This window comes from Piliocolobus tephrosceles, chromosome 15, assembly GCF_002776525.5.
Source record: "Piliocolobus tephrosceles isolate RC106 chromosome 15, ASM277652v3, whole genome shotgun sequence".
Classification (NCBI taxonomy): domain Eukaryota; kingdom Metazoa; phylum Chordata; class Mammalia; order Primates; family Cercopithecidae; genus Piliocolobus; species Piliocolobus tephrosceles.
In genome coordinates, this window is record NC_045448.1 from 74104652 (window position 1) to 74129821 (window position 25170).

General features: G+C 39.0%; 1 protein-coding gene across 5 annotated transcripts in view; it reads left to right on the forward strand.

Annotated features, from left to right (window-relative positions):
- ALMS1 (ALMS1 centrosome and basal body associated protein) overlaps positions 1-25170 on the forward strand; it is a 220513-nt gene that overhangs the window by 135066 nt on the left and 60277 nt on the right. For 3 of the 5 annotated variants that reach the window (XM_023223966.2, XM_026456443.2, XM_026456444.2), the window contains 2 exons: positions 7461-7586; positions 17053-17223. In XM_023223966.2, the coding sequence (XP_023079734.2) occupies positions 7461-7586; positions 17053-17223 (297 nt within the window). The remainder of the gene's footprint in view (positions 1-7460; positions 7587-17052; positions 17224-25170) is intronic. The other 2 variants (XM_026456446.2, XM_026456445.2) reach the window with 2 other exon arrangements.

Here is a 25170-nt window from a genome sequence, read left to right on the forward strand (position 1 = left end):
TTATGTTATGTTATGTTATGTTATGTTATGTTATGTTATGTTATGTTGTTATGTTATGTTATTTTGAGATGGAGTCTTGCTTTGTCACCCAGGCTGGAGTACAGTGGGATGATCTCAGCTCACTGCAACCTCTGCCTCCTTGGTTCAAGCAATTCTCCTGCCTCAGACTCCTGAGTAGCTGGGATTACAGGTGCCCGCCACCATGCCTGGCTAAATTTTGTATTTTTAGTAGAGACGGAATTTCATCATGTTGGCCAGGCTGGTCTTGAACTCCTGACCTCAAGTGATCTGCCCGCCTTGGCCTCCCGAAGTGCTGGATTACAGATATGAGCCACCACGCCTATCTGTCTTTTGGTTATTTTAAAATGTACAATGAATTATTGACTGTAGACCCTGTTGTGCTATCAAATACTATGTCTTACTGATTATCTAACTGTATTTTTATACCCATTAACAATCCTCACTTCCCCCACACCACTCACTACCCTTCCCAGCGTCTGGTAGCCATTTTTCTCTCTATGTTTGTCCATGAATTCAGTTGTTTTAATTTTTAGATCCCACAAATAAGTGAGAACATGTGAAGCTTCCGTTTCTGTGCCTGGCTTATTTCACTTTATATAATGACCTCCAGTTTCATCCATGTTGCTGCAAATGACAGGCTCTCATTATTTTTTATGATTGAATAGTATTCCATTGTGTATATGTACTGCCTTTGTGTGTATGTACTACATTGTGTATATGTAATAGGTTAATTTATCCATTAATCTGTTGATGGACACTTAGGTTGCTTCTAAATTTTGGCTATTGTGGACAGTGCTGCAATAAACATGGGGTGCAGATTTATCTCTTTGACGTACTGATTTACTTATGTTGGTTATATACCTAGCAGTGGGATTGCTGGATCATATGTTAGCTCTAATTGTAGTTTTTTGAGGAATCTCCAAACTAACTGTTCTCTGTAGTGGATGTACTAATTTACATTCCCAGCAATAGTGTACGAGAATTCCCTTTTCTCCACATTCTTGCCAACATTTGTTGTATATCTTTTGAATAAAACCATTTTAACTGGTGTGAGATGGTATCTCATTGTAGTTTTGCTTTGCAGTTCTCTGGTGATCACTGACGTTGGGCACCTTTTCATATGCCTGTTTGCCGTTTATATGTCTTGTTTTGAGAAATGTTTGTTCAGATCTTTTGCTCATTGTTAAATCGGATTATTAGATTTTTTTCCTATAGAGTTGTTTCAGTTCTTTATACATTATAGCTACTAATCCCTTGTCAGATGGATAGTTTGCAAATATTCCCTCCTATTCTGTGGTTTGTCTCTTCGCTGTTGTTTCCTTTGCTATGTGGAAGCTTTTTAACTTGATGTGATCCCATTTGTTTTTGCTTTGGTAACCTCTGCATGTGGGATATAACTCAATAAATCTTTGTTAATCTTTAATGTCCTAGAGAGTTTTCCCAATGTTTTCTTCTAGTAGTTTCATAGCTTAAGGTCTTAGATTTAAGTCTTTAATCCATTTTGATTTGATTTTGTATATGATGAAATATAGAGGTTTAGCTTTATTCTTTTTGTTAAATTTATCTTACAGGATTCTGAGTTCTTTCTCTGTGTTATCTTGAATTTCTTTGAGTTTCCTCAAAGCAGATTTTTTTTTTTTTTTTTTTTTTTTTTTTTTTTTTTTTTTTTTTTTTTTGAGATGGACTCTTGCTCCTTTGCCAAGGATGGAGTACAGTGGTGCATTCTCGGCTCACTGCAGCCTCTGCCCCCTGGGTTCAAGCAGTTCTCCTGCCTCACCCTCCTGAGGAGCTGGGACTACAGGGGTGCACTACCACTCCCAGCTAATTTTTGTATTTTTAGTAGAGACGGGGTTTCACCATGTTGTCCAGGTTGGTCTCGAACTCCTGACCTCAGGTGATCTGCCTGCCTCGGCCTCCCAAAGTTGTGGAATTACAGGCATGAGCCACTGCACCCAGCCAAAACAGGTATTTTGAATTCTTTGTCTGAAAGGTTCCACATCTCTGTTTTTCCAGGATTGGTTTTTAGTGTCATATTTAGTTCATTTGGTGAGGTCATGTTTTCGCAGATGGTCGAGAAGCTTGTGGATGTTTGTTGGTGTCTGAGCATTGAAGAATTAGGTATTTATTGTAGTCTTCACAGTCTGACTTTGTTTATACCCATCCTTCTTGGGAATGCTTTCAAGGAATTCAAAGGGAGTTGGGTGTTATGGTCTGAGTTTTTGGTCACTGTAGCCATATCTCCATTAGGGGGCACCTCAAGCCTAGTAACACTGTGGCTCTTGCAGACTTGTAGAGGTACCACTTTGGAGGTTGTATTAGTCCATTTTCAAACTGCTATAAGTATGCTACCTAAGACTGGTTAATTTATAAAGAAAGGGGGTTTAATTGACTCAGTTCTGCATGGCTGGGGAGGCCTCAGGAAACTTAACAATCATGGCAGAAGGTGAAGGGAAAGCAAGGCACATCTTACATGGTGGCAGGAGAGAGAGAGGAAGCTCGGGGATAACTGCCACGTTAAAACCATCAAGATCTCATGAGTGCTCCCTCACTGTCACAAGAACAGCATGAGAGAAACTGCCCCCATGGTCCAATGACATCCCACCAGGTCCCTCCCTCAACATGTGGGGATTACAATTTGAGATGAGATTTGACTAGGGACACAGAGCCAAACCATATTATTCCACACCAGCCCCTCCCAAATCTCATGTCCTTTTCACATTTAAAAACCAATCATGCCTTCCCAATAGTCCCCCAGAGTCAATTCATTCCAGCATTAACCCAAAAGTCCAAGTCCAAAGTCTCATCTGAGACAAGACAGGTAGGTCCCTTCTGCCTGTGAACCTGTAAAATAAAAAACAAGTTAGTTAGTTCCAAGATGCAGTGGGGGTATGGGCATTGGATAAATGTTCCCATTCCAAATGGGAGAAGTTGGGTAAAACAAAGGGGTTACAGGCCCCATGCAAGTTTGAAACCTGGCTGAGCAGTCATTAAATCTTAAAGCTCCAAAATTTCCTTTGACTCCATGTCATACATCCAGGGCATGCTGATGCAAGGGGTTGGCTCCCAAGGCCTTGGGCAGCTCCACCCCTGAGGTTTTGAAGGGTACAGCTCCCACAGCTACTGTCATGAGCTGGTGTTTAGTGCCTGCAGCTTTTCTAGGTACACAGTGCAAGCTGTTGGTGGATTCTGAGCTCTAGAGGATGATGGCCCTCTTCTCACAGCTCCACTAGGCTGTACCCAAGTAGGGACTGTTAATGGGGCTCCAACACATGTTACCAGTCTGCATTGCCCTAGTAGAGGTTCTCTGTGAGGCCTCTGCCCCTGCAGCAGACTTCTTCCTGGACATCCAGGCATTCATACATCCTCTGAAATCTAGGTGGAGGCTCCCAAAGCTCAACTCTTGTCTTCTGTGCACCTGTAGGCCCAACACCATGTGAAACTGCCAAAGCTTGGGGCTTGCATCCTCTAAAGCAATGTCCTGAACTGTTGTCCTTTTAGCCACAGATGGAGCTGGAGCAGCTGGGACACAGGGCACCAAGTCCCAAGGCTGCACAGAGCAGCTGGGCCCTGGGCCTGGCCCACAATACCATTTTTCCCTCCTAGGCCTCCAGGCCTGGGATGGAAGGGACTCCCATTAAGATCTCTGACATGCCCTGGAGACATTTTCCCCATTGTCTTGGCTACTAACATTTGGCTCCTCGTTACTTATGCAAATTTCTGCAGCCAGCTTGAATTCCTTGAATGGGTTTTTCTTTTCTACTGCATAGTCAGGCTGCAAATTTTCCAAACTTTTATACTCTGCTTCCCTTTTAAACATAAGTTCCAATTTCAAACCCTCTCTTTGTGAAAGTACATAACTGAATGCTTTCAGAATAAGCCAGGTCACCTCTTGAATGCTTTACTGTTCAGAAATTTCTCCTGCCAGATACCCTGAATCATCTCTTTCAAGTTCAGAATTCCATAGATCTCCAGGATAGGGGCAAAATGCTGCCAGTCTCTTTGCTAATGCATAGCAAAAGTGACCTTTATGCCATTTCCCAACAAGTTTCTCATCTCCGTCTGAGACGACCTCAACCTGGACTTCATTGTCCATGTCACTGTCAGTATTTTGGTCAGTCATTCAGTAAGCCTCTAGGATGTTCCATACTTTCCCACATCTTCCTGTCTTCCTCTAAGCCCTCCAAACTGTTCCAATCTCTGCCTGTTACCTGGTTCCCAAGTTGCTTCCACATATTCAGGTTATCTTTATAGCGGTGCCCCACTTCTGGCACCAGTTCTTTGTATTCATTTTCACACTGCTTTGAAGATACTACCTGAGACTGGGTAATTTACAAGTAAAAGAGGTTAAATTGACTCACAGTTCCACATGGCTGGGGAGGCCTCAGGAAACCTAACAGTCATGGCGGAAGGTGAAGGGGGGGGCAAGACACATCTTACATGGCAGCAGGAGAAAAAACTCAGGGGAAACTGCCACCTTTAAACCATCGACATCTTATGAGAACTCTCTCACTATCATGAGAACGATGTGGGGGAATCACACCCATAATCTAATCACCTCCCACCAGGTCTCTGCCTCAACATATGGGTATTACAATTTGAGATGAGATTTGGTTGGGTACTCAGTGCTAAACCATATCAGAAGTTTTTAATAAGATCCAGAATAATTCTCTGGATTACCAGGTAGAGACTCTTGTTCTCTTCCTTTACTTTCTCCCAAAGGAATGGAGTCTCTCTCTGTGCTGAGCTGCTTGGAGCTGATGTGACACAACCACCCCTGTGGCCACCACCAGTGGGACTGTTCTAGGTCAGACCTGAAGCCAGCAAACACTGGGTCTCACCTGAGGTCTACAGGAACCACTTCCTGGATACTGCCTATGTTTGTTCAAGGCCTTGGGACTCTGCAATCAGCAGATGGCAAAGCCAGGCAGTGTTGTGTGCTTTCCTTCAGGGTGGCGATTTCCCCCTGGCCCTAGGCAGGTCCAGAATTGCTGTCTGGGAGCCATGACCTGAAGTCAGAAACCTTAGTGCTTTATTCTAAACTAACATCTATGCCACAAGACAAAAAGTTCTTCGCCTTCTTTCCTCTTTTTTCCACAAACAGAGGAGTCACTCCCCGTGGCCACCACTGCCCCAGGCTTGTGATGAGTACTGGCTGCCTACCACTGATATTCATTTAAGGCCCAAGGGCTCTTTTGTCAGCTTGGGTGAATGCTTCTAGGCCTAGGACTCTCCCCTCAGAGCTATGGGCTCCCTTCTGGCCCAGGGCAGGTCCAGAAATGACATCCACAAGCCAACACCTGGAATCAGGAACTCCTGGAGCCTACTTTGTACTCTACTCCTCTGTGGCTGAGCTGGCACCTAAGCTGCAAAACAAAGTCCTATTTAATCTTCCCTCTCCTTTTCTCAAGCAAAGGGAGTCTCTCCTCATAGCCAGCATAGCTGGAAAATTGCTGGGTCACACCTGAGGCCAGCACATCTCTGAGTCTCACCCAGGTGATACTGCCTGGCTACCACTGCTGACTATTCAGGACCGAGGTATTCTTTAGTCAGCAAGTGATGAATCCTGCCAAGACTGGGTCCTTCAAGGCAGCAGGTTCCTTTCTGGCCCAGGGTGTGTCTAGAAATGTCCAGGAGCTAGGTCATGGAATGGAGGCCTCAGGACTCTGCCTGGCATCTCTATCATACTGTGGCTGAGCTGGTATCCAGGTTGCAAGACAAAGGCCTGTTTAATCTTCCATCTTCCCAAGTGAAAGGAAGGAGCCTGTCCTGGAGCTGCAAGCTGTGCTGTCTGGGTTTGGGTATGGAGTGGCACAAGTGTTTCCCTTGGCCATTTCGGCTGGTGTCTTACTAGGTTGCATACCCCCAAGTCAGCTGGTTCTGATTCCAGCACACCACCAAGACTTTCCTGGGAATTGCATTTCTTATTACTTTAGGCTATGGTATAACTATTTTATCACAGAAACCCTAAATTACAGGTAAGAAGTCTAGAGCAGATAGCTGAGTTGCATGTCTAGTGGCTCTGGCATCCTTTCATCTCTGGAAGTGTGACTTCCATTTCTGGGTCTAGAGTAACTGCTACCGCTATCATTATCTGCAGTATCTAGGAAGTGGGGGGGTTTTAATGGGATAACTTTACGGGAACGCCTGGAAGTTGCACACATTCTCGCACTCTTCCCACGGACTGATCAAAGTTACCCACATGTTCACACATGGCTGTGAGGGAGATTGGAAGTATATATAGATGTATAGATGTAAGGAGGGAGAAAAGTTGGACACGAGGGCATATTTGACAGTTTCTACCAATCATGAAAGAAAAACTATTATATAGAAAAAAAAAAGTCCGTAATAGTAAGATGAGGGCATATTTTTAAAATGAGATTCCTTTTACCCCTATTAGCAATTAATCATTTCTTAATGACTCTACATGTGCTGTTGGAGGAAGAGTAAATTGTCACAGACATATTAATAAGCAATTTAGCAGTCAGTACTTTTTTAAAAACTTCATGAAGGATGTAATTTTTCACTTTGTAAAAAGAATTTACCTCAGATGGGTGATGGGGAAGAATAAATATAAACGGGAAAATCTTTATTAACAGAATTCTTTATAATTGAACATTTTAACACAACCTGCATTTTCAACATTAGGCTAAGAGTTCACTATATTTAATCTGTGGTATAACCATACAAATGTGAAGAATAGGAAGTAAAATGAATATTTTTATTTTAAATAGAAAATAGAAAAGCTGAATTTCAAATTATGCATACTATATGCAGACAACTTTGTAAACAAAAAACAGGAAAAGATGGGTAAGATATACATTAAAATGTTAATAATAATTATCCTTGAGTGGTAGCACTTTGTAATTTTTACTTTTATGTATTTTCTTAATATTGAAAATTCATACTCTTGCAGTGGAAACTATGTTTTGAAGCTCTGTCACACAGATGAGAATTAGACTTATTGCCTGTGACTCTGGAAGCAAAATAAGACCAGTATAAGGGCTTGATTATGACCAGGTTACGGTTCAATGTAAGATAAGATGTTTTTTAGTTAGAGTCATTTATATATGGAATGGATTGCTAAAAAGTCATCTCAATGAAACCTATCCCTACTATCCTACTTCAACTGTTTCCCCTACATTTAAACCTCAATTTCTCCTGTATTCCTAGTTACCCTCAGCATTTCTATATTTTCTCTGTATCACTTATAATTTATTAAAATGCTGGATAATTTACTCATTTAGTATGTTAATTATTTACTGTATATTTTCCTCCTCTAGAATTCTCATTCTTCTTGAAGGCAGAGATACATTTCTCTTTGTTCACTCATAAATTCCAAAAGTCATGAACACTGCCTGAAACATAGAAGGCATTCCATATTTGTTCAGTGAATTAATAAATGTTTTTTGTATTAATTGTTCTGATTTTTACCTCCTTAGGTCAGCCTTTATTATTGCCATATAAGCCTTCTGGTAGTACGAAGATGTATTATGTTCCACAATTAAGACAAATTCCTCCATCTCTGGATTCCAAATCAGATACCACCATTGAAAGCTCCCATTCAGGTATTATGCAGAAATTATTCAAAGTTTTATTACTTGAAATTTTATTTGTGTATTGGCTAGTTGATTCTGTAGTGACAAAAATCCAGTGCTCTTTAATTTTTCTGTGAAATATGAAACTTTTCATACATTGATCTCTGGTTCAGATAGATGAGTTATTTGATCAGATATATTATATACACATAAGCATTTATAAATATTTGATGAAGGAAATTGTATGGATCATTATTTGGGTTAGTGGGCTCCATCTAGGACAAAGTTTCTAAGCTTTCTTGGTTCACAGTACCCTTAGTGGTTCATTGATTTATTTTCTCCACTTTATGTATAATAAGCAATTATTTTTTTCAAATAGCAACTAAGGAATTAGGACATAAATACTAATTGTTTTGATCTAACAACTAATTTAACAAATTTGTTATTTATTTTTGGTTTTGGATTTTGAAAAAAGAATTTGTTCATAAATAACCACGATTACTTAACTAATGACATATGTGTAGCTGTTGGATACCATGCAGCTTCTCAAACCATGAGATGAGGTTGGACCCTCTCTTATTTTCTGCTTTTTGTTACAGCAGCTGCCAAAAATCCAGCTTTTGCCAAGGCACAACAGCATTGAAAGGAACATAACACTATCTGATGTTGACACTTTGACCTTGAGCTAGTAGTTTATCACTGTCCTTTCCCTAGAATTTTAAAATATCCTGCAGCATCTCTGTGAATCCACTACAGAGGAGCTGCAGAGTTAGGAAATGAATAGTACCCTGTGGAGGCACTAGGTAAATATTTCTTATAGGAGATTTTAAGTTAAGGGTGCAGAGTTGGTGTGGTGTAGCATTTTGATTGGTGGGACAGTGTTTTGAGTAGTCCACAGGAGATGACTTGGTTCACTTTAGACAAATTGTTTTTTCCATGATTATCTATAAATATCAATATATGTGTAGAAATTACAAAGAAAGGAGAAGTTGTTCCTGGTCTTAGGCAAGCATTTTTGTTACTTTTATCTGAAAGAGAACCAAACTAGCTTCTGATAGTAACTGCATTAAAGCCTCTGATATAACCTTGCCTAATTTCCCACAATGATAGCATTGAAAAAAAAAAAAAAAGCCACAAAAATACTCACCAAAAGTTAAGATTAATTGTTAAGTTTATAGCCATAAATGAAATGTTTACTCCTTGCAAAGCTATGGTTTTAAAAACACTGTTAATGGCTACCGGAAAGAAAACAAGTTCACTTAATTAATTATAGGTAGGAAGGAAAATCTTCTATCCCACTTACTTATAGTTCAGAAGACAGAATGTCTGTAAACAGTAGAAACCTGGTCAGATGTGCCAGTACTTTCTGAGGCCTCCTGTGTCCTGCTATCCATAGACATCACTAACACTTCCATCTGGTTGGAGAGATTAACTTAAAGATTGAATAGTGTAGGTGATGGGAGAAGAAAATGACTCAGGACTGGCACACCGTATCCTGAGAAATACAGTTTCTATAATAAAGTACTGTATGCATCAGTACGACAAAAAGAGATCTAGTTGCCATACACACTTGAGATTGTTCTCTTTTTTTTCTTTTTTTGAGACGGAGTCTCACTCTGTCACCCAGGCTGGAGTGCAGTGGCCAGATCTCGGCTCACTGCAAGCTCCACCTCCCGGGTTTACACCATTCTCCTGCCTCAGCCTCCCAAGTAGCTGGGACTACAGGCGCCTGCCACCTCGCCCGGCTAGTTTTTTTTGTTTTTAGTAGAGATGGGGTTTCACTGGGTTAGCCAGGATGATCTCGATCTCCTGAACTCGTGATCCGCCCGTCTTGGCCTCCCAAAGTGCTGGGATTACAGGTGTGAGCCACCGCGCCCGGCCGAGATTGTTTTTTCATGTTCTTCATCTATTCTGAGAGTGAGGAAGTTGGAAATAGAAAACAATCCTTTCTTAGACCAGTAGACCTACACCGGATGAAAGCCTAGGAATTGTTCTAATTCCTGGCCATTTTCTATGAATATGTTGTGCATCTATAGATATGAGAGGAGCCAATAAGAGTTTGGGGCCAGGAGCAAGACGTACATCATTGTTAGAAAATATTTGGGCCAAATAATTGTTCTTCAGTTGAGAATAAGTAAATAATAGAACTCATAAGATCCAAACAACAAGGACGACAAAAATCAAGGGCAAAGGAAATAGCCATCCAAAGAAAGAGATAAATGTCTGCAAATAAACCAGTCTTAATGGCAACCCAGGGAGTATTTATTCAAGAAAAATGGCCAAATCCCACTAAGAACAGTAAGTATTGGCTTTTTAACTTGCCCTAGTCCCATTCCCAGTATCTCAGCTCAGTGATAGACTTAAGAAATATAGCTTTCTTTTCCAAGACCAGAGGATGCAAAATGGAGCTGGGCTCTTTTAAAACTTCTTTCCCACAGAATTGTTAAAATGTGATGTGTCTAGTGGTTCCATGGAAGATTCCTCTCAAAAGGCTTATCTTTACTTGACCTGACTGGGAGCCATCCAGTGCTAAAGGCCTCTGGTGAAAGGGAGGGAAAGATGTTTATCAAAAACATTTACAGACAAGTATTTTAATATCATAGTGGCTGAGGTGAGGACTAACAGTTGAGGTAAACAGTAAACTAACTGAAAAGCTTAAAAGGAAAACTTGAGGATAAGATGTTGATAGATTCTTTGAAAGGCTCTGACATATTCCTAAGACTGCGAGACCCCATACATGCATAGGCCTGTGTATGCTTGGGAAAGACCCAAGGCACTAGGTCTTATCTCTGGCTGACCTTGAGGGTCTGTACAAGAAGAAAAGGGAAGGCTAAGGTAGAGTTGGCAGCTGCCTAGGTTAGTGTTGAAGGTACATCCCAACATATGCGTGGAGCCATTTGATAAAGGCTGGGAGATTTATTGGTTCTGGGCATTTAAGGAAATTTCTGTTCAGGCATTAGCTGACCACTAAACTAATTGAGTAGTAACTTCAGTGGCCATATATAACAAAGAATATAGACTTTACAGAATTAGTTTAGAGAAGTTATTAAAACAACCTAAAGCAAAAACACCAAACCTTGGAAATGAAAATCTGATTTCCAGAGTTGCTGCATTGTATTATTTAAATGTCCAGGCCAGGTGTGGTGGCTCATGCCTGTAATGCCAGCACTTTGGGAGGTTGAGATGGGAGGATTGCCAGAGCCCAGGAGTTTGAGATCAGCCTGGGCAATATAGCAAGACCCTGTCTCTACAAAAAATTAAAAATTAGCCAGGCATGATGGCATATGCTTGTAGTCTCAGCTACTTGGAAGGCTGAGGCATGAGTATCACTTGAACCCTGGAGTTTAAGGCTGCAATGAACTATGATTGCACCACTGCACTCCACTCTGGGCAACAGAGTGAGACTATGTCTCAAAGAACAAAAACAAAACACAAAGGTAACAAAAGAAAAATATATATGTGAGACTTTATCAAAATTCAGAACTTTTGTCCACAAAATCCAGTCAACAGAATGAAAAGGTGACTCACATGAGAAAATATTTGCAAATCATTTATCTGATGAGGTATTAATATCTAAAATATGTAAAGAACTCTTACAACTCAACAACAATAACCCAAACAATCTGATTGATAAATGGGCACAGAATCTGATGGACATTTCTTCAGGGAAGATGTGCGAATAGCCAATAAGCACATGAAAATCTTCTCTACATCATTAATCATGAGGGAAATGCCAATCAAAACCATAGTAAGATACCCCTTCACACCCATTGGAATCACTGTTATTTTAAAAAACAAGCAAATAAAGAGAAATTATCAGTGTTGTCAGGGATGTGGAGAAATTGGAACTACTGCTTATTGCTGGTGGGAATGTAAAATGGTATAGCCATTATAGAAAACACTGTGGCTGTTCCTCAAAAAATTAAACATAGAATTATAGTATGATCCAGTAATTCCACTTTTAAATATATACCCCAACAAAGTGAAAGTAGGATCTTGAAGAGGTATTTGTACACCAATGTTCATAACAGCATTATTCACAATGGCCAAGAGGTGGAAACAACCCAAATGTCTATTGATCTATGAATGGATAACAAAATGTGACATATATGTGTAATGAAGTATTATTCAGCCTTAAAGAGGAATGAAATTCTGATACATGCTACAACATGGATGAACTCTGAAGACATTAGGCCAGTTGAAATAAGCCAGTCTGCTTATATGAGGTACCTAGAAAAGTTAGCTTCATAGAGACACAAAGTGAACTGTGTTTACCAGGGGCTGGGGGTAGGGGGAGTGGGAAGTTACTATTTAATGGGTACAGAGTTTAAGTCTGGGAAGATGAGTAAGTTCTGGAGGTAGATGGTGGTGATGGTTGCATAACAGTGTGAATGTACTTAATGCCACTGAACTGTACGCTTAAAAATAGTTACTTTTTGTGGGTTTTCTTGGTTTGTTTTTTGTTTTTTGTTTTTTTTTTGAGATAGAGTCTTGCTTTGTCACCCAGGCTGGAGTACAGTGGCACAGTCTCAGCTCACTGCAGCCTCCGCCTCCCAGATTCAAGCAGTTCTCCTGCCTTAGCCTCCTGAGTAGCTGGGATTATAGGCACCCACCACCACACCCAGCTAATTTTTGTATTTTTAGCAGAGACAGGGTTTCACCATGTTGGCCAGGCTGGTCTCGAACTCCTGACCTCAAGTCATCTTCCTGTCTCAGCCTCCCAAAGTGCTGGGACTACAGGCATGAGCCACTGCATCCGGTCCTGGTTACATTTTATGTATATTTTACCACAGTTAAAAAAACTTAAGAAGTTACTAAAAAAACTTAATTGAGTTTTAAAAGTAGATATCTATCTTCCAAATCAGTGTTGAGTACATGAAATTAGCAAAGTAACAGAACAAGAAACATAGGGAACTTTAAGATAGCATAAACAATTAAATCAGATCAGTGGAATTCAGTGAGATGTCTTTAGCTATGGTAAATAATTTTAGCATACATTGATATTGTCTCATACCTGTATTTAACTTAAGCAAGTTCCAATAAATATACTTAACAAAAAAGAAGAGAATTTTAAAAGTACAGGTGTTTTGTGCATGCACTCTACCCTTTATGAACATATGACTAAGGAAGAATATGTAATGAAAGATGGGAAACTTCATTCTCAAAGTTCATTGTAGTCCTCATTTGCCTTTTATAGTGTAAGCATCTTACCTTGCTTGTCTGGGTATGATTCTAGAGTTTGAAGAAATGTCTTTTTGGTACAATGTCAGGTACTTCATCAGGTGCTCAGAATCAGGCGCAGCGATAAGTTGCAAGCCTGGAGGCAAAAATGGACTCTGGTGGGTTTCTTGAGCAGACACGATGTCAGTTTCAACATATGCCTTCCTAAGGGTGATTTTGACCCTCTGTGGCAAGGTTTTCACCTCACATGCTGACTTTAAACCCTAAATTCCATTTAAAATATATCTCTACTTTAGTGAAAAAATAGTAATGAGACTGTATATGGTATGATCCTTGTATATCGTCACTTATTAGGATATATAACCAAGGTTTAGTTGGGTTTTCTTTTATTGTTTCCTTCATACTTTCCTGAATTTTCTACAATGATCAGGTTGATTTTTTTTTTTTTTTTTAAATGATAGGAAGCTGTCAGCTCGTGTTCATTTGTTTATTCAAACAATAGGTATTAGAGATGTTACTGTGTTCCAGGCAGAAATACTGTGGTAGGTGTTACAATTTCAGTATTGCTCAAAATAAACTATAATGGAGTTTATGTTCACATTGGATGATAGATATTCGACCATAAATAAGTACATAATTACAAGTGATAAATGCTAAGAAAATAAAGAAGAGTTCCAAGATAAACAAGTAGACCCAGTTTTGTTTTATGAACTTTTGAAGGTCTTTTCCAGGAAGAAACTTTTAAGCTGAACTCTAGAGGATGAGGATAAATTAGGTAGGCAAAGAGTGGAGTGTGAGAATGTTCTGGCGAGAGGGAACAAGATTAGGAAAGCCCATGAAGCAGAAAAGAGCTTGCTGCATGTGACAAATGGAAAGAAGGCAGCATGGGTTGAAATTTCAACACATTTGAAGATCTAATTGGTTTTTGTAGTGATTCATGAATCAGGCAACATCTCATTCTATAATATAGAAAAAGGTGCACTGGGCATGGGAGAGCAGTTGGTTCTGATAAGGTAGCCAAACCAGGAACAAGGAAACATAATACAGACAGTTCCCAATTTACAGTGGTTCCACTTAACTACTTTTGACTTTACGATGGTATGGAAGTGATACACATTTAGTAGAAACCATACTTCAGTATGGCATTTAATAAGCTATATGAACTATTTGACACTGTATTATAAAATAGGCTTTGTGTTAGATGATTTTGTCTACATGTAAGCTATTGTAAGTGTTCTGAGTATGTTTAAAGTAGGCTGGGCTAAGCTATGATAGGTTAGGGGCATTAAATACATTTTTGACTAACAATATTTTCAACCTATGATGGACTTACCAGGATGTAACTCCATTGTAAGTGGTGGATCATCGGTAATACCAAAAAAAGCATATTGATTGACATCAGGTTACTTTCCTGGTAAAGATTAAAGCAGAGATAAGTTCCTTGTTACGCCAGCTCAGGGTGACTGGCCCCTTTTTCAGTTAGTTGCTGTGAATCTCTTGTTTTTAGAAAACTCCAGTCCATTGTGGAACTTTCCTTCTTCCTTAAAGTTTCAGTTGGATTGTATGGCATTTAGTACAAGTGACTACATTTTGGTTTGGTCTGTTGGGGCCTAGTGCAGGAGCTCAGTCTAAAACAATGGACTCCCATAAATTTTATTTAACAGGGTAGAGCATAGTGATGGGTAGATATGGTTGAAGACAGGTAGGTTCAAGATCATGCAGGATCTTATCAACTGTATTAAAGTGTTTGGATTTTATTCTAATACTACTGCAATTATGGTTTGATTTACACTTGTAAAGTTTATTCTTGCCACTATATGGAGAAATGGTTTATAGATGGGAAGGCAGAGAGCCGTGGTGGGGTGGGTTAAAGTGCAAGTAGAGATACCAGTTAGTTAGAAGGCTGTTGCTGTAGACAGTACCAGAGATGGTAGCATCAGTATCACAGTGTTATCTATAGAGATAGAGAGAAGTAGACAGTCAACTTCCTTTTAGAAATAGTTTCTCCTAGATTTGGTAATAAGAGTGTAGAGAGTGAGGGAGAAGAGCATGAAAAAAATGTCTGGAGTGAGCAACTAGGTGAATAGAGGTGCCATTTACTGAGGTGGAGATTGAGGAAAAAGCAGATTTGGGGATGATGATCAAAATGTCTGCTTTGGACATGTTAAAAATGAGATTCCTGTTACACATCCACATAGAGATGTTGGGTCTGCAATCGAATGTAGGCAGAGTTAATTTACACATGTTAAGGTAATAGTGCCACATATAAGGGGCACTGTTCACATTATAAATATATACTTTTATGAAAGCACACAGATGGCCATGAATATTCCAGATCTTTAGTTAGAGTTTTGGAGCAGCAATGTTAACTCTTGTGCTGCCCCAAACATAAATCTGTACTCGCACATACTATAGCTATGCACAGGTACAGGAAAATAAGTATACATACATTCACTGACACGCACACATGTGTGGCTGCACTCTCTCAGCTGCCTCTCACCTCCTCTGAGGTTGATTCTCTTGCTCATTCACCCACTGCTGTCAGGGACATAATTGTTCCCCACCTAACTCTGAACTTGAGGAGTCATCTCTCTTGGAGAACAAGGGGTGGTGGTGCAGACTGTGCGTGTGCATGCTGCTGCTGGTGTGTACTCCCTGGGAGAATTTGTGAAGAGAATGACCACCATTTACAGTAGTTTGTGTTGTACTACAATATATAGTAACTTAAACATTTTTATTTGAGGAAGAGACATATTTTTCTAATTTCCATAAAAGTGCTGTAAGAGCTAGCCGTGTCCCTGAATGCTGGAGTCGGATGCTCAGAAGAAAGGTCTTGGCCAATGGTACATTATTTGTTGGTCATCAGCATATACCTTGGTGGTCGGTGAGTTTACCTAGGAAGGGAGGAGAGGCCAGTTCTGACTCCTTGAGGAACTCTAGCATTGAGAGATTTGGTAGAAAAAAAGATAAAAAATAAGTTTCCGGAGAGGTAAGAGGCAGATAAGAGAAAGTGATGTTACAGAAGTTGAGAGGAGCCCAGTATAATCTATTTGGCCCAGAAGGCTTGGTGTTTTCCTTGCAGTCTGTCCTGCAAAACTCTTCATGGCTTATTGTGCACTGTACTAACGATACAGGTACTTACCCAGCTCTTATTGCCATACATATACTAGGAGCTCAGGAAATACAGGATCTTAGAAAGAAAAATCATCTCACAGAAGATTAGTATAAGCCTTTATATGTCCAGAAATGTTCTTTTGCCTGTTAGATGTGGCATGGTTTATAGATTAATTTATTATATCAAAGAATGTAGGAATATTGAAATATATTTTAAAAGAATTAAATACTTTCAAGTCTTTTACTTATCTGTCATTTTCCTTTCAGTGTTTTGTCTTTTGTATTGTCAGATTAATCTTCTGGAAACATAGCTAAATATATTAATATTTCATTTTAAAAATCTTCCATTATGTTGCATTTCATATACAATAAAGTTTATACTCTTCAGCTTGGGATCCCATGCACTCCTGAGTTTTGTCCCAAACAACTATTTTTAAATATCTTCTACCACTCTCCTTAATGTATTCTGCAATCCAGCCTGACATAAAGTGTCTGCCATTCTTAAATACTTCTTGTCTTTGCTTATGCTATAACTTCTGCCTAAAATGCCTTTCTTCCTTCCTTTCTATATCAAAAACTACTTTTTTTCCAAGGTACAATCCATTTTCTCCTTCCGCCAAAACCATCGTGAGCTGAAAATATTCTCTCTCCTGAACTGATTCTCCATTTTATATCTTCTCTTATATCATTTGCATCTCTGCCTTGTATTATTAGAATTTATATTACATAGCTTACTTCAGTTTGACTGACATTTCCTTCTGATTATCCTGCCCATTGCAGTGTTTTTTTGTTTGTTTGTTCGTTTGTTTTTTGTTTGTTTGTTTTTTTGAGACCAGGTCTCACTCTGTCACCCAAGCTGCAGTACAGTGGCACGATCTCTGCTCACTGCAATCTCTGCCTCCCAGGTTCAAGCAATTCTTCTGCCTCAGCCTCCCAAGTAGCTGGGATCACACGCACCTGCCACCACGCCTGACTAATTTTTGTATTTTTAGTAGAGATGGGGTTTCACCATCTTGGCCAGGCTGATCTTGAACTCCTCCTGCCTCTGCCTTCCAAAGTGCTGGGATTACAGGCATGAGCCATCGTGCCTGGCCTGTAGTGCTTTTTTCATAGAATTGGTCTGAGAGGCAAATTTTTAAAAAGTCTTTCTCAATTTCATGTCACTATTTGTGTTTTGTATTACTTCCCCATTTTTCTTTAGGATCCAATGATGCAGTTGCTCCAGACTTCCCAGCTCAGGTGCTAGGCACAAGAGATGATGATCTCTCAGCCACTGTTAACATTAAACATAAAGAAGGAATCTACAGTAAGAGGGTAGTGACTAAGGCATCCTTGCCAGTGGGAAAAAAACCCTTGCGGAATGAAAATGCAGGTAACTGGATTGGCTTTGTAAACTTTGTGGCATTTTCTCCCCTTTTCATCCTAAATGAGATTACTGTCCAATCTTTATCCTTTTTTTCTGTTTCGTTATACAAGCTTTTCTCCTTGCCGTTATATTGAGCATGTATAAGAAGGTAAAATTTCATAAAATCATTTATTATGCTTCAGAGATTTTTGAAAACTATAAACTTCATTTTCACAATGGGGAATAAAATATGATACAGCTTTTGAAATGAAATAATACCCAATCAAGTATGTTTTAGATACTAAGATCCATAGAATATCTTGATTAAATTGCCACATTAGTTTATCTCTGTCAGATATTACAAAGTAATGTCTTATAAGCTGGATTCTGTTGCTGACATGATTTTTTAAAAAATAATTTTTTTTAAAGACAGGTTCTCACTCTGTCACCCAGGCTGGAGTGCAGTGATGCAATTATAGCTCACTGCAGCATTGAACTCCTGGGCTCCAGTGATCCTCCCACCTCAGCCTTCCAAGTAGCTAGGGCCAGAGGCACACGCCACTATGCCTCACTAATAATTTTTTTGTAGTGATGGGGTTATTTTTATAGTGATGGGGGTCTCGCTATGTTGCCTGGGCTGGTCTTGAACTCCTAGTCTCAAGCTGTCTACCCGCCTCAGCCTCTCAAAGTGCTGAGATTACAGGCACGAAGCACTGCATCCAGCCCCCATGTTGTTTTAAAATTTTTTAAATTTTCTGCCAACATTTAAAACTAAGATTTTTTTATTTCCCTTGAAAAATCAGAAAATCTGGCTACCCTTTGGCTTGCATTCATTCATGGTGGTCATCAGCTGCAGCTGAGCCATGGCTGTCCCCCTGCAGGCAGGACATCCATTCTCCTGTTTGCTTCCATCCCCACAGCTCTGAGACCCAGTCTGCTTCATTCTTCCACCTTATCTGTCTGGTCACTGCGGGTATTTGAGTTTCAATCTTTTTTTTTTAAATGGAGTTTCGATCTTATTGCCCAGGGTAGAGTGTGATGGTGCGATCTCTGCTCACTGCAACCCCCACCTCCTGGGTTCAAGTGATTCTCCTGCCTCAGCCTCCAGAGTAGCTGGGATTACAGGCGCCTGCCTCCACACCCAGCTAATTTTTTGTATTTTTAGCAGAGGTGGGGTTTCACCATGTTGGCCAGGCTGGTCTTGAACTCCTGACCTCAGATGATCTGCCTGCCTCAGCCTCCCAAAGTGCTGGGATTACAGGCATGAGCCGCCGTGCCTGGCCCTCGTTGTTTTATAAAAGATTTTTTTTCTTCTGCACCCCTGACATTATACTTTTGTAGCTGAGAGATGATAATCTTTATTAAATGAAAACTCCAGTAGCCACTGAAAATTCTGTATGTATAATTGCCTGTGTTTGTTATATTTATAGTTTTTTATTCCTGTGTATAACTATTAGCCAAATAGGTGCTACTGATCCCAGGGCAGTTTTTAAACGTAGGGTGGCTCTATGTTCTAGTTTTGGTATAGTGTTAATGACTTCATGTGATAGCATCAATGCCTTTGTAAGAAAAGTAAATGAGGTCTGCTTATTAAAGCACACATTTTTTTTAGATAATTTTGTTCTACTTCAAAACACAGTGAAGTCTTTTTATAAATGCCTTTTGAAATAAGAGAAGCATATCTACCAGCTAACATTGAGACTGCCAAGTAAATAAAAGATAATTTTACAAAATATAGTTCATAAATGAAAAGTTTTATGCACCAGGGAATCCCTTACATGTTTTCCACTATCCATATACTAGTGGCAGTTTGGTTTAAACAGATAACCCTAAGATCCCAGTGTCAGATACTTTAGGTGAGGGGAAATGTGGAAAAGTTGGCAGGAAAGAAGTGAACTGTGTCTGAAGTCTGCACAAAGAACTTACCAACTTTACCTCACTCCCAGGCTTCATTTCCTAAGGATGATATGTTTGAAATAAAGTCAGTCTCAATTATCTGAGGGACCCCTACAATCTCCCATCTGTTGGTCTACTTACAGATTTCTCATCCTAAGGAAAAGCCCTCCTTCTGGCTTAGTCTTTAGTAGCCATTTCACCTTGAGAGAAACCTAGCCTCAGAACCTCTTGCCTTAGAGAATTAAAGAAGAAGAATAGAGGAGAGAATGCCTGCCTGGAAAACTGAACAAAGACCTATCTAATAGCTAAAAGAGCTCATAAAAGATCATAAGTAAAATTCTCAGTTAAAGGGGTGAAATATAAAAGTGAGAAAATCTCTTCAAAAATAGAACATAAAGAGACGGGAAAATATTTTTTAAAATTCAAGATTGTCCCAAAAGTTTCAACATCCAAAGCAGGTGTTCTATAAAGACAATAGAGAAGGCAAAAAAGAAAGAACCAAAGGACTAGTATAGGAATAAATTTCAGAACTGAAAGATGTGAGTTTTCATACTAAAAGGGACTAGACTACCATGTACATAAAAATATACACCAAGGCACATGACCTTGACATTTTAAAACTGATTTGAAAAGAGATTCTAACAGCTTCAAAAATAAAACATACATTCCATATAAAGAAATGGAAATGAGGCTGGGCGTGGTGGCTCACGCCTGTAATCCCAGCACTTTGGGAGGCCAAGGCGGGCGGATCACAAGGTCAGGAGATCGAGACCACGGTGAAACCCCGTCTCTACTAAAAATACAAAAAATTAGCCAGGCACGGTGGCGGGCGCCTGTAGTCCCAGCTACTTGGGAGGCTGAGGCAGGAGAATGGCGTGAACCCAGGAGGCGGAGCTTGCAGTGAGCCGAGATCGCGCCACTGCACTCCAACCTGGGTGACAGGGCGAGACTCCGTCTCAAAAAAAAAAAAAGAAATGGAAATGAGACTGGCATCAAACTTCTCAAAAGTGATCAACAGAGTTAGAAACCAAAGGAATAATACCTTAGAATTCTGAGAGAAAATTATTTCACTAAAACAAGGGAGTTTATTTAAGTTAAAAAAAAGAAAAGAAAGAAAACATGGGATTGAGGAAATGGAGGGGGCCAACACAGGAAATGGGAAACAAATTCTCACTGTGGCAGTGGTACACAAGGCCTAGAACCCATTCAGATTGAAGCCTGCAAGGAAAAAGTCAAATTGATAGGATACCTTATGTAATTGACTATACTTAGAGGAGGTTTTCAGTCTATTTGCAACTGTAAGAAGTTTGTGATCGAAAATAAATGTAATTACAGTATACTAGCTGGCTTAGCTGTGAATAATAATTATGTAAACAATCATATGTAAACACTAAATATCGATTTAATTGAATATTGATTTAATCACTCTGACCATTATTTATATGACATATAAACACTGAATATTAATATAGGGCTAAAACTTTTCAGAAGATAGCATGAAAAGATATGTTTGGGTAGGAGGGTTTTGTAATGAGATAAATCCATAATTGATCTTAGTATATAGTATAAGAATAAATCCCAGAACTGAAAGATATGAGATTGTAATTGATCTTAGAAGGAAATCAATAGATAATTTCTGGAACATAAAATGATATGGTAGTATAAAGCATGTTTGTTATTAGGAAATGAGGATATTGATCCTAGAATAAATGGCTAGAGGAGTTGAAAATGGTAGCCTTTAGAAATTGGGGATCTGGAGATCCCTGGAGAGGGAACTGCTGACTTTCTTATAAGCCTCATGAAACTATTTGACTTTTAAAACATATACATTATTTTTATTAAATCAGAATTTATATTGTCCTTCAGCTCAAAAAAGTAAGAAAAAAAGTACATTTGGCAAATATTGACTAAAGAAAAGCTAGTGTTAATATAGACAAAATAGAATTCCAGGACAAAAAAAGAATTAAAGGTAGATACAACAGTTTATCTCATAGTAATAAAAGGGTCAAATATACCAGGAAAGATAAAATTGTGAGCTTATATGTATATTCTCAAACATATTCAGGAAAATTACAGGAACATATAGGTAAATTCAACAATACATTTCAGAAATGTGAAAGATCAGGAAGTAAAGAGAGAAAGTAGGGCCAGGCTTGGTGGCTCACACCTGTAATCCCAGCACTTTGGAAGGCCAAGGCAGGTGAATCACGAGGTCAGGAGATCAAGACTATCCTGGCTAACATGGTGAAACCCCATCTCTACTAAAAATACAAAAAAAAAAAAAAAAAAAAAAAAAAAGCCAGGTGTGGTGGCAGGCACCTGTAGTCCCAAACTCAGGAGGCTGATGCAGGAGAATGGCATGAACCTGAGAGGTGGAGCTTGCAGTGAGCCGAGATCACGCCACTGCACTCCAGCCTGGGCAACAGAGCGAGACTCTATCTCAAAAAAAAAAAAAAAAAAAAAAAGAGAAGGTATTTGAAAAATGAAGTTTTACTTATAATAGATGATTTTCCATTTTTAAAAGAACACAGAAAATTTGATGAATTTGTTGGTTTCAAAGAATTGATGTGCAGACAGACCAGCTTCACTGACTACACTGTAGCTAAATTAGAACTCAACAATAAAAATATGGAATAATGAAATAAAAGAAAAATCTGTCTATAACAGATTGAGTGGTATTCTCCCAAAATTCATGTCCACCTGGAACTTCAGAATGTGAACTTATTTAGAAATAGAGTCTTTGCAGATGTCATTAAAGATCTCAAGATTAAATCATCTGGATTTAAAATGAGTCCTAAATCTAGTGACTATTTTCCTTATAAAAAGAGGAGAGAAGACCATTGAGGACAGAGGCAGAAATTGAGGTTCTGCTGTCACAAGCCAGAGAATGCCATGGGCCATTACAAGCTGGGAGAGACAAGGAAGAATTCCCACCTGGAGCCTTCTCAAGGAGCATGGCCCAGCTGACACTGTGATTACAGACTTTAACTTCCAGATCTGTCAGAGATTAAATTTCTTTGGGCTAACCTGCCCAGTAGTAATTTGTTATGGCAGCCCTAGGAAACTAATATACCATTCATCTATTTGAAAATTGTACAATGTAATTCTAAATAACTCAGAAGTTAAAGAGATAAATCATAATAGAGATTACAATATATTTAGAACTGAGGGATAACAAAATTTTAATATCAAAATTTTTTGGAAGAGAGCCAAAGTGATATTTAGGGGTAAAGTTACACATTTAAATACACATATTAAAAAATAAGAAAAATCCAATCGAAATCCCTGCAGGTTTTTTTTTCTCAGAAACCAGCAAGCTTACTCTGAAATAGATAAGGAAATACAGAATGCCAAGAATGGTCAAGGGAATCTTGAAAAGAAGAACAAATCTAAAGGTTTTACACTACCAGGTATCAAAACTTATTATAAAGCTAAAGCTGTGGTAATTATAAAGCTGAAGCTTAAGTGATTAAGACAGTGTGATATTGGCACAAGGGTGAACAAACTGACCATAGAACAAAATATTCCCAGAACAAATTTACCTGTATATGAATACCTGATTTATGTTAAAGGTACTAAATATAGTGGGGTAAGAATTATTTTTGGGGTAAAATGGTGCAGAATAAGTTAGATATTCATATTGGAAAAAAAAGAACATTGACTTCCTTGCTCACATTATAAATAAAAATGATTTCAAAATGGATTGTAGGTCTAAATGTAAAAGGGCATAGATAGATGAATGATTGATAGATCTATAAGAAAATGGAGGAGTATTAATCCAGGGATAGGAAAAGATTCATTAAACTGGATCCCACCCCCCGCTTCCTGCCAAAAAAAAAACCCATAAAGGAAAATACTGACAAATATGGCACATTAAAATCAGAAATTCTTTTTTTTTTTTTTCTTTTTTTGAGATGGAGTCTTGATCTGCCACCTAGGCTGGAGTGCAGTGGCATGATCTCTGCTCACTGCAAGCTCTGCCTCCTGGGTTCATGCCATTCTCCTGCCTCAGCCTCCTGAGTAGCTGGGACTACAGGCGCCTGCCACCATGCCCAGCTAATTTTGTTTTTTTCCTTTTGTATTTTTAGTAGAGACAGAGTTTCACCATGTTAGCCAGGATGGTCTCAATCTCCTGACCTCGTGATCCGCTGGCCTCGGCCTCTCAAAGTGCTGGGATTACAGGAAAACGAGAAGTTCTAAGAGTCTCTCTGAACCTATTCTGGTTCGGGAGACTGCCTAATAATTAAAAATATATAAAATAAAATTTTAAAAATATTTATAAACAACAAATAAGACAGTAAAATGCAAGTCACAGGGTAAGGAAGGTATTTGTGATGCTTGTGTCCCACAAAAGACATATCTGGCTGGGTGCGGTGGCTCATGCCTGTAATTCCAGCACTTTGGGAGGAAGAGGCGGGTGGATCACGAGGTCAGGAGATTGAGACCATCCTGGCTAACATGGTGAAACCCCGTCTCTACTAAAAATACAAAAAAAAAAAAAAAAAAAAAAAATTAGCCAGGCGTGGTAGCAGCCACCTGTAGTCCCAGCTACTCGGGAGGCTTAGGCAGGAGAATGGTGTGAACCCAGGAGGCGGAGCTTGCAGTGAGCCGAGATCGCACCACTGTACTCCAGCCTGAGTGACAGAGCGAGACTCTGACTCAAAAAAAAAAAAAAAAAAAAAAGTAAATAAAAAGGCTTATACCCAGAATATAAAAAGAATGCCTACAAATCAATATGAAAAAGGAATTCAGCCCAATAGAAAAATGGGCAAAAGACTTTGATAGATACTTTACAAAAGAGAATATCTAACAGCCAATTAACATGTGCAAAATATTTCACTTCATTAATCAACAGGGAAATGTAAATTAAAATCACAGTAAGATAGCTCCATATACCTACTAAGACGTCTGGCTGAAATGAAAAAGACAATACCGTATTGGTAAGAATGTAGTAGAACAAGCAGAACTAATTCATTGCTATGAGAGTGTGGATTGGTATAATGACTTTGAAAAGCAGTTTGACATTATCTACTAAGTTCCACAAAAGCAGAACCTATGGCATAGCTGTTCTGTTCCTAACTCTATACTCAACAGATAGGGATGCATACAAGCACCAAGAGAAACATACACAAATATTCTTCACAGCAGTATTTGTAATAGCTCCAAACTGGAAACTACCCAAATGCCAAGTATTTATCCAGTAGAATGGATAAATTGTGGCGTACTAACATTATTGAATACTGATTAGCAAGTGAGAATAAGTGAAGGTAAATATATGTGACAGCACTTAATGAATCTTGCAAACAACTTGAGAGAAGAAAGCAAGTCACAAAAGAGTATGTGCTGTATTATTCCATTTATAAAAAGTTGAAGAATATTCAAAATGAATTTGTTATATTTAAAATCAGGTGTTACCTTCAGCATGGGGGAGATGGAAGGAAGAATGAGGGGAGCATGTAAGTTTCTAGCCAGATTTTATTTCCTAACCTGGATAAGGTTATATACACTTAGTTTTTGTAATTCACAGAGCTCTATATGTGCACATTTTCCCCCATATTTTCCACTGTACAATTAAAAAGTTATCTTTTAAAAAGCAATATGGTACTTAGAAATGAATCTAAAAGGGCATGTAAAACTATTTTAAGAGAAAATTAGAAAACTACGTTGAGTAAATGGATTAAATGCTCCAATTAAAAGACACAGACTGGCAAACTGGATAAAGAGTCAAGACCCATCAGTCTGCTGTATTCAGGAGACCCATCTCACATGCAGAGACATACATAGGCTCAAAATAAAGGGATGGAGGAAGATCTACCAAGCAAATGGAGAACAAAAAAAAGCAGGGGTTGCAATCCTAGTCTCTGATAAAACAGACTTTAAACCATCAAAAATCAAAAGAGACAAAGAAGGCCATTACATAATGGTAAAGGGATCAATTCAACAGGAAGAGCTAACTATCCCAAATATATATGCACCCAATACAGGAGCACCCAGATTCATAAAGCAAGTCCTTAGAGACTTACAAAGAGACTTAGACTCCCATACAATAATAATGGGAGACTTCCACACCCCACTGTC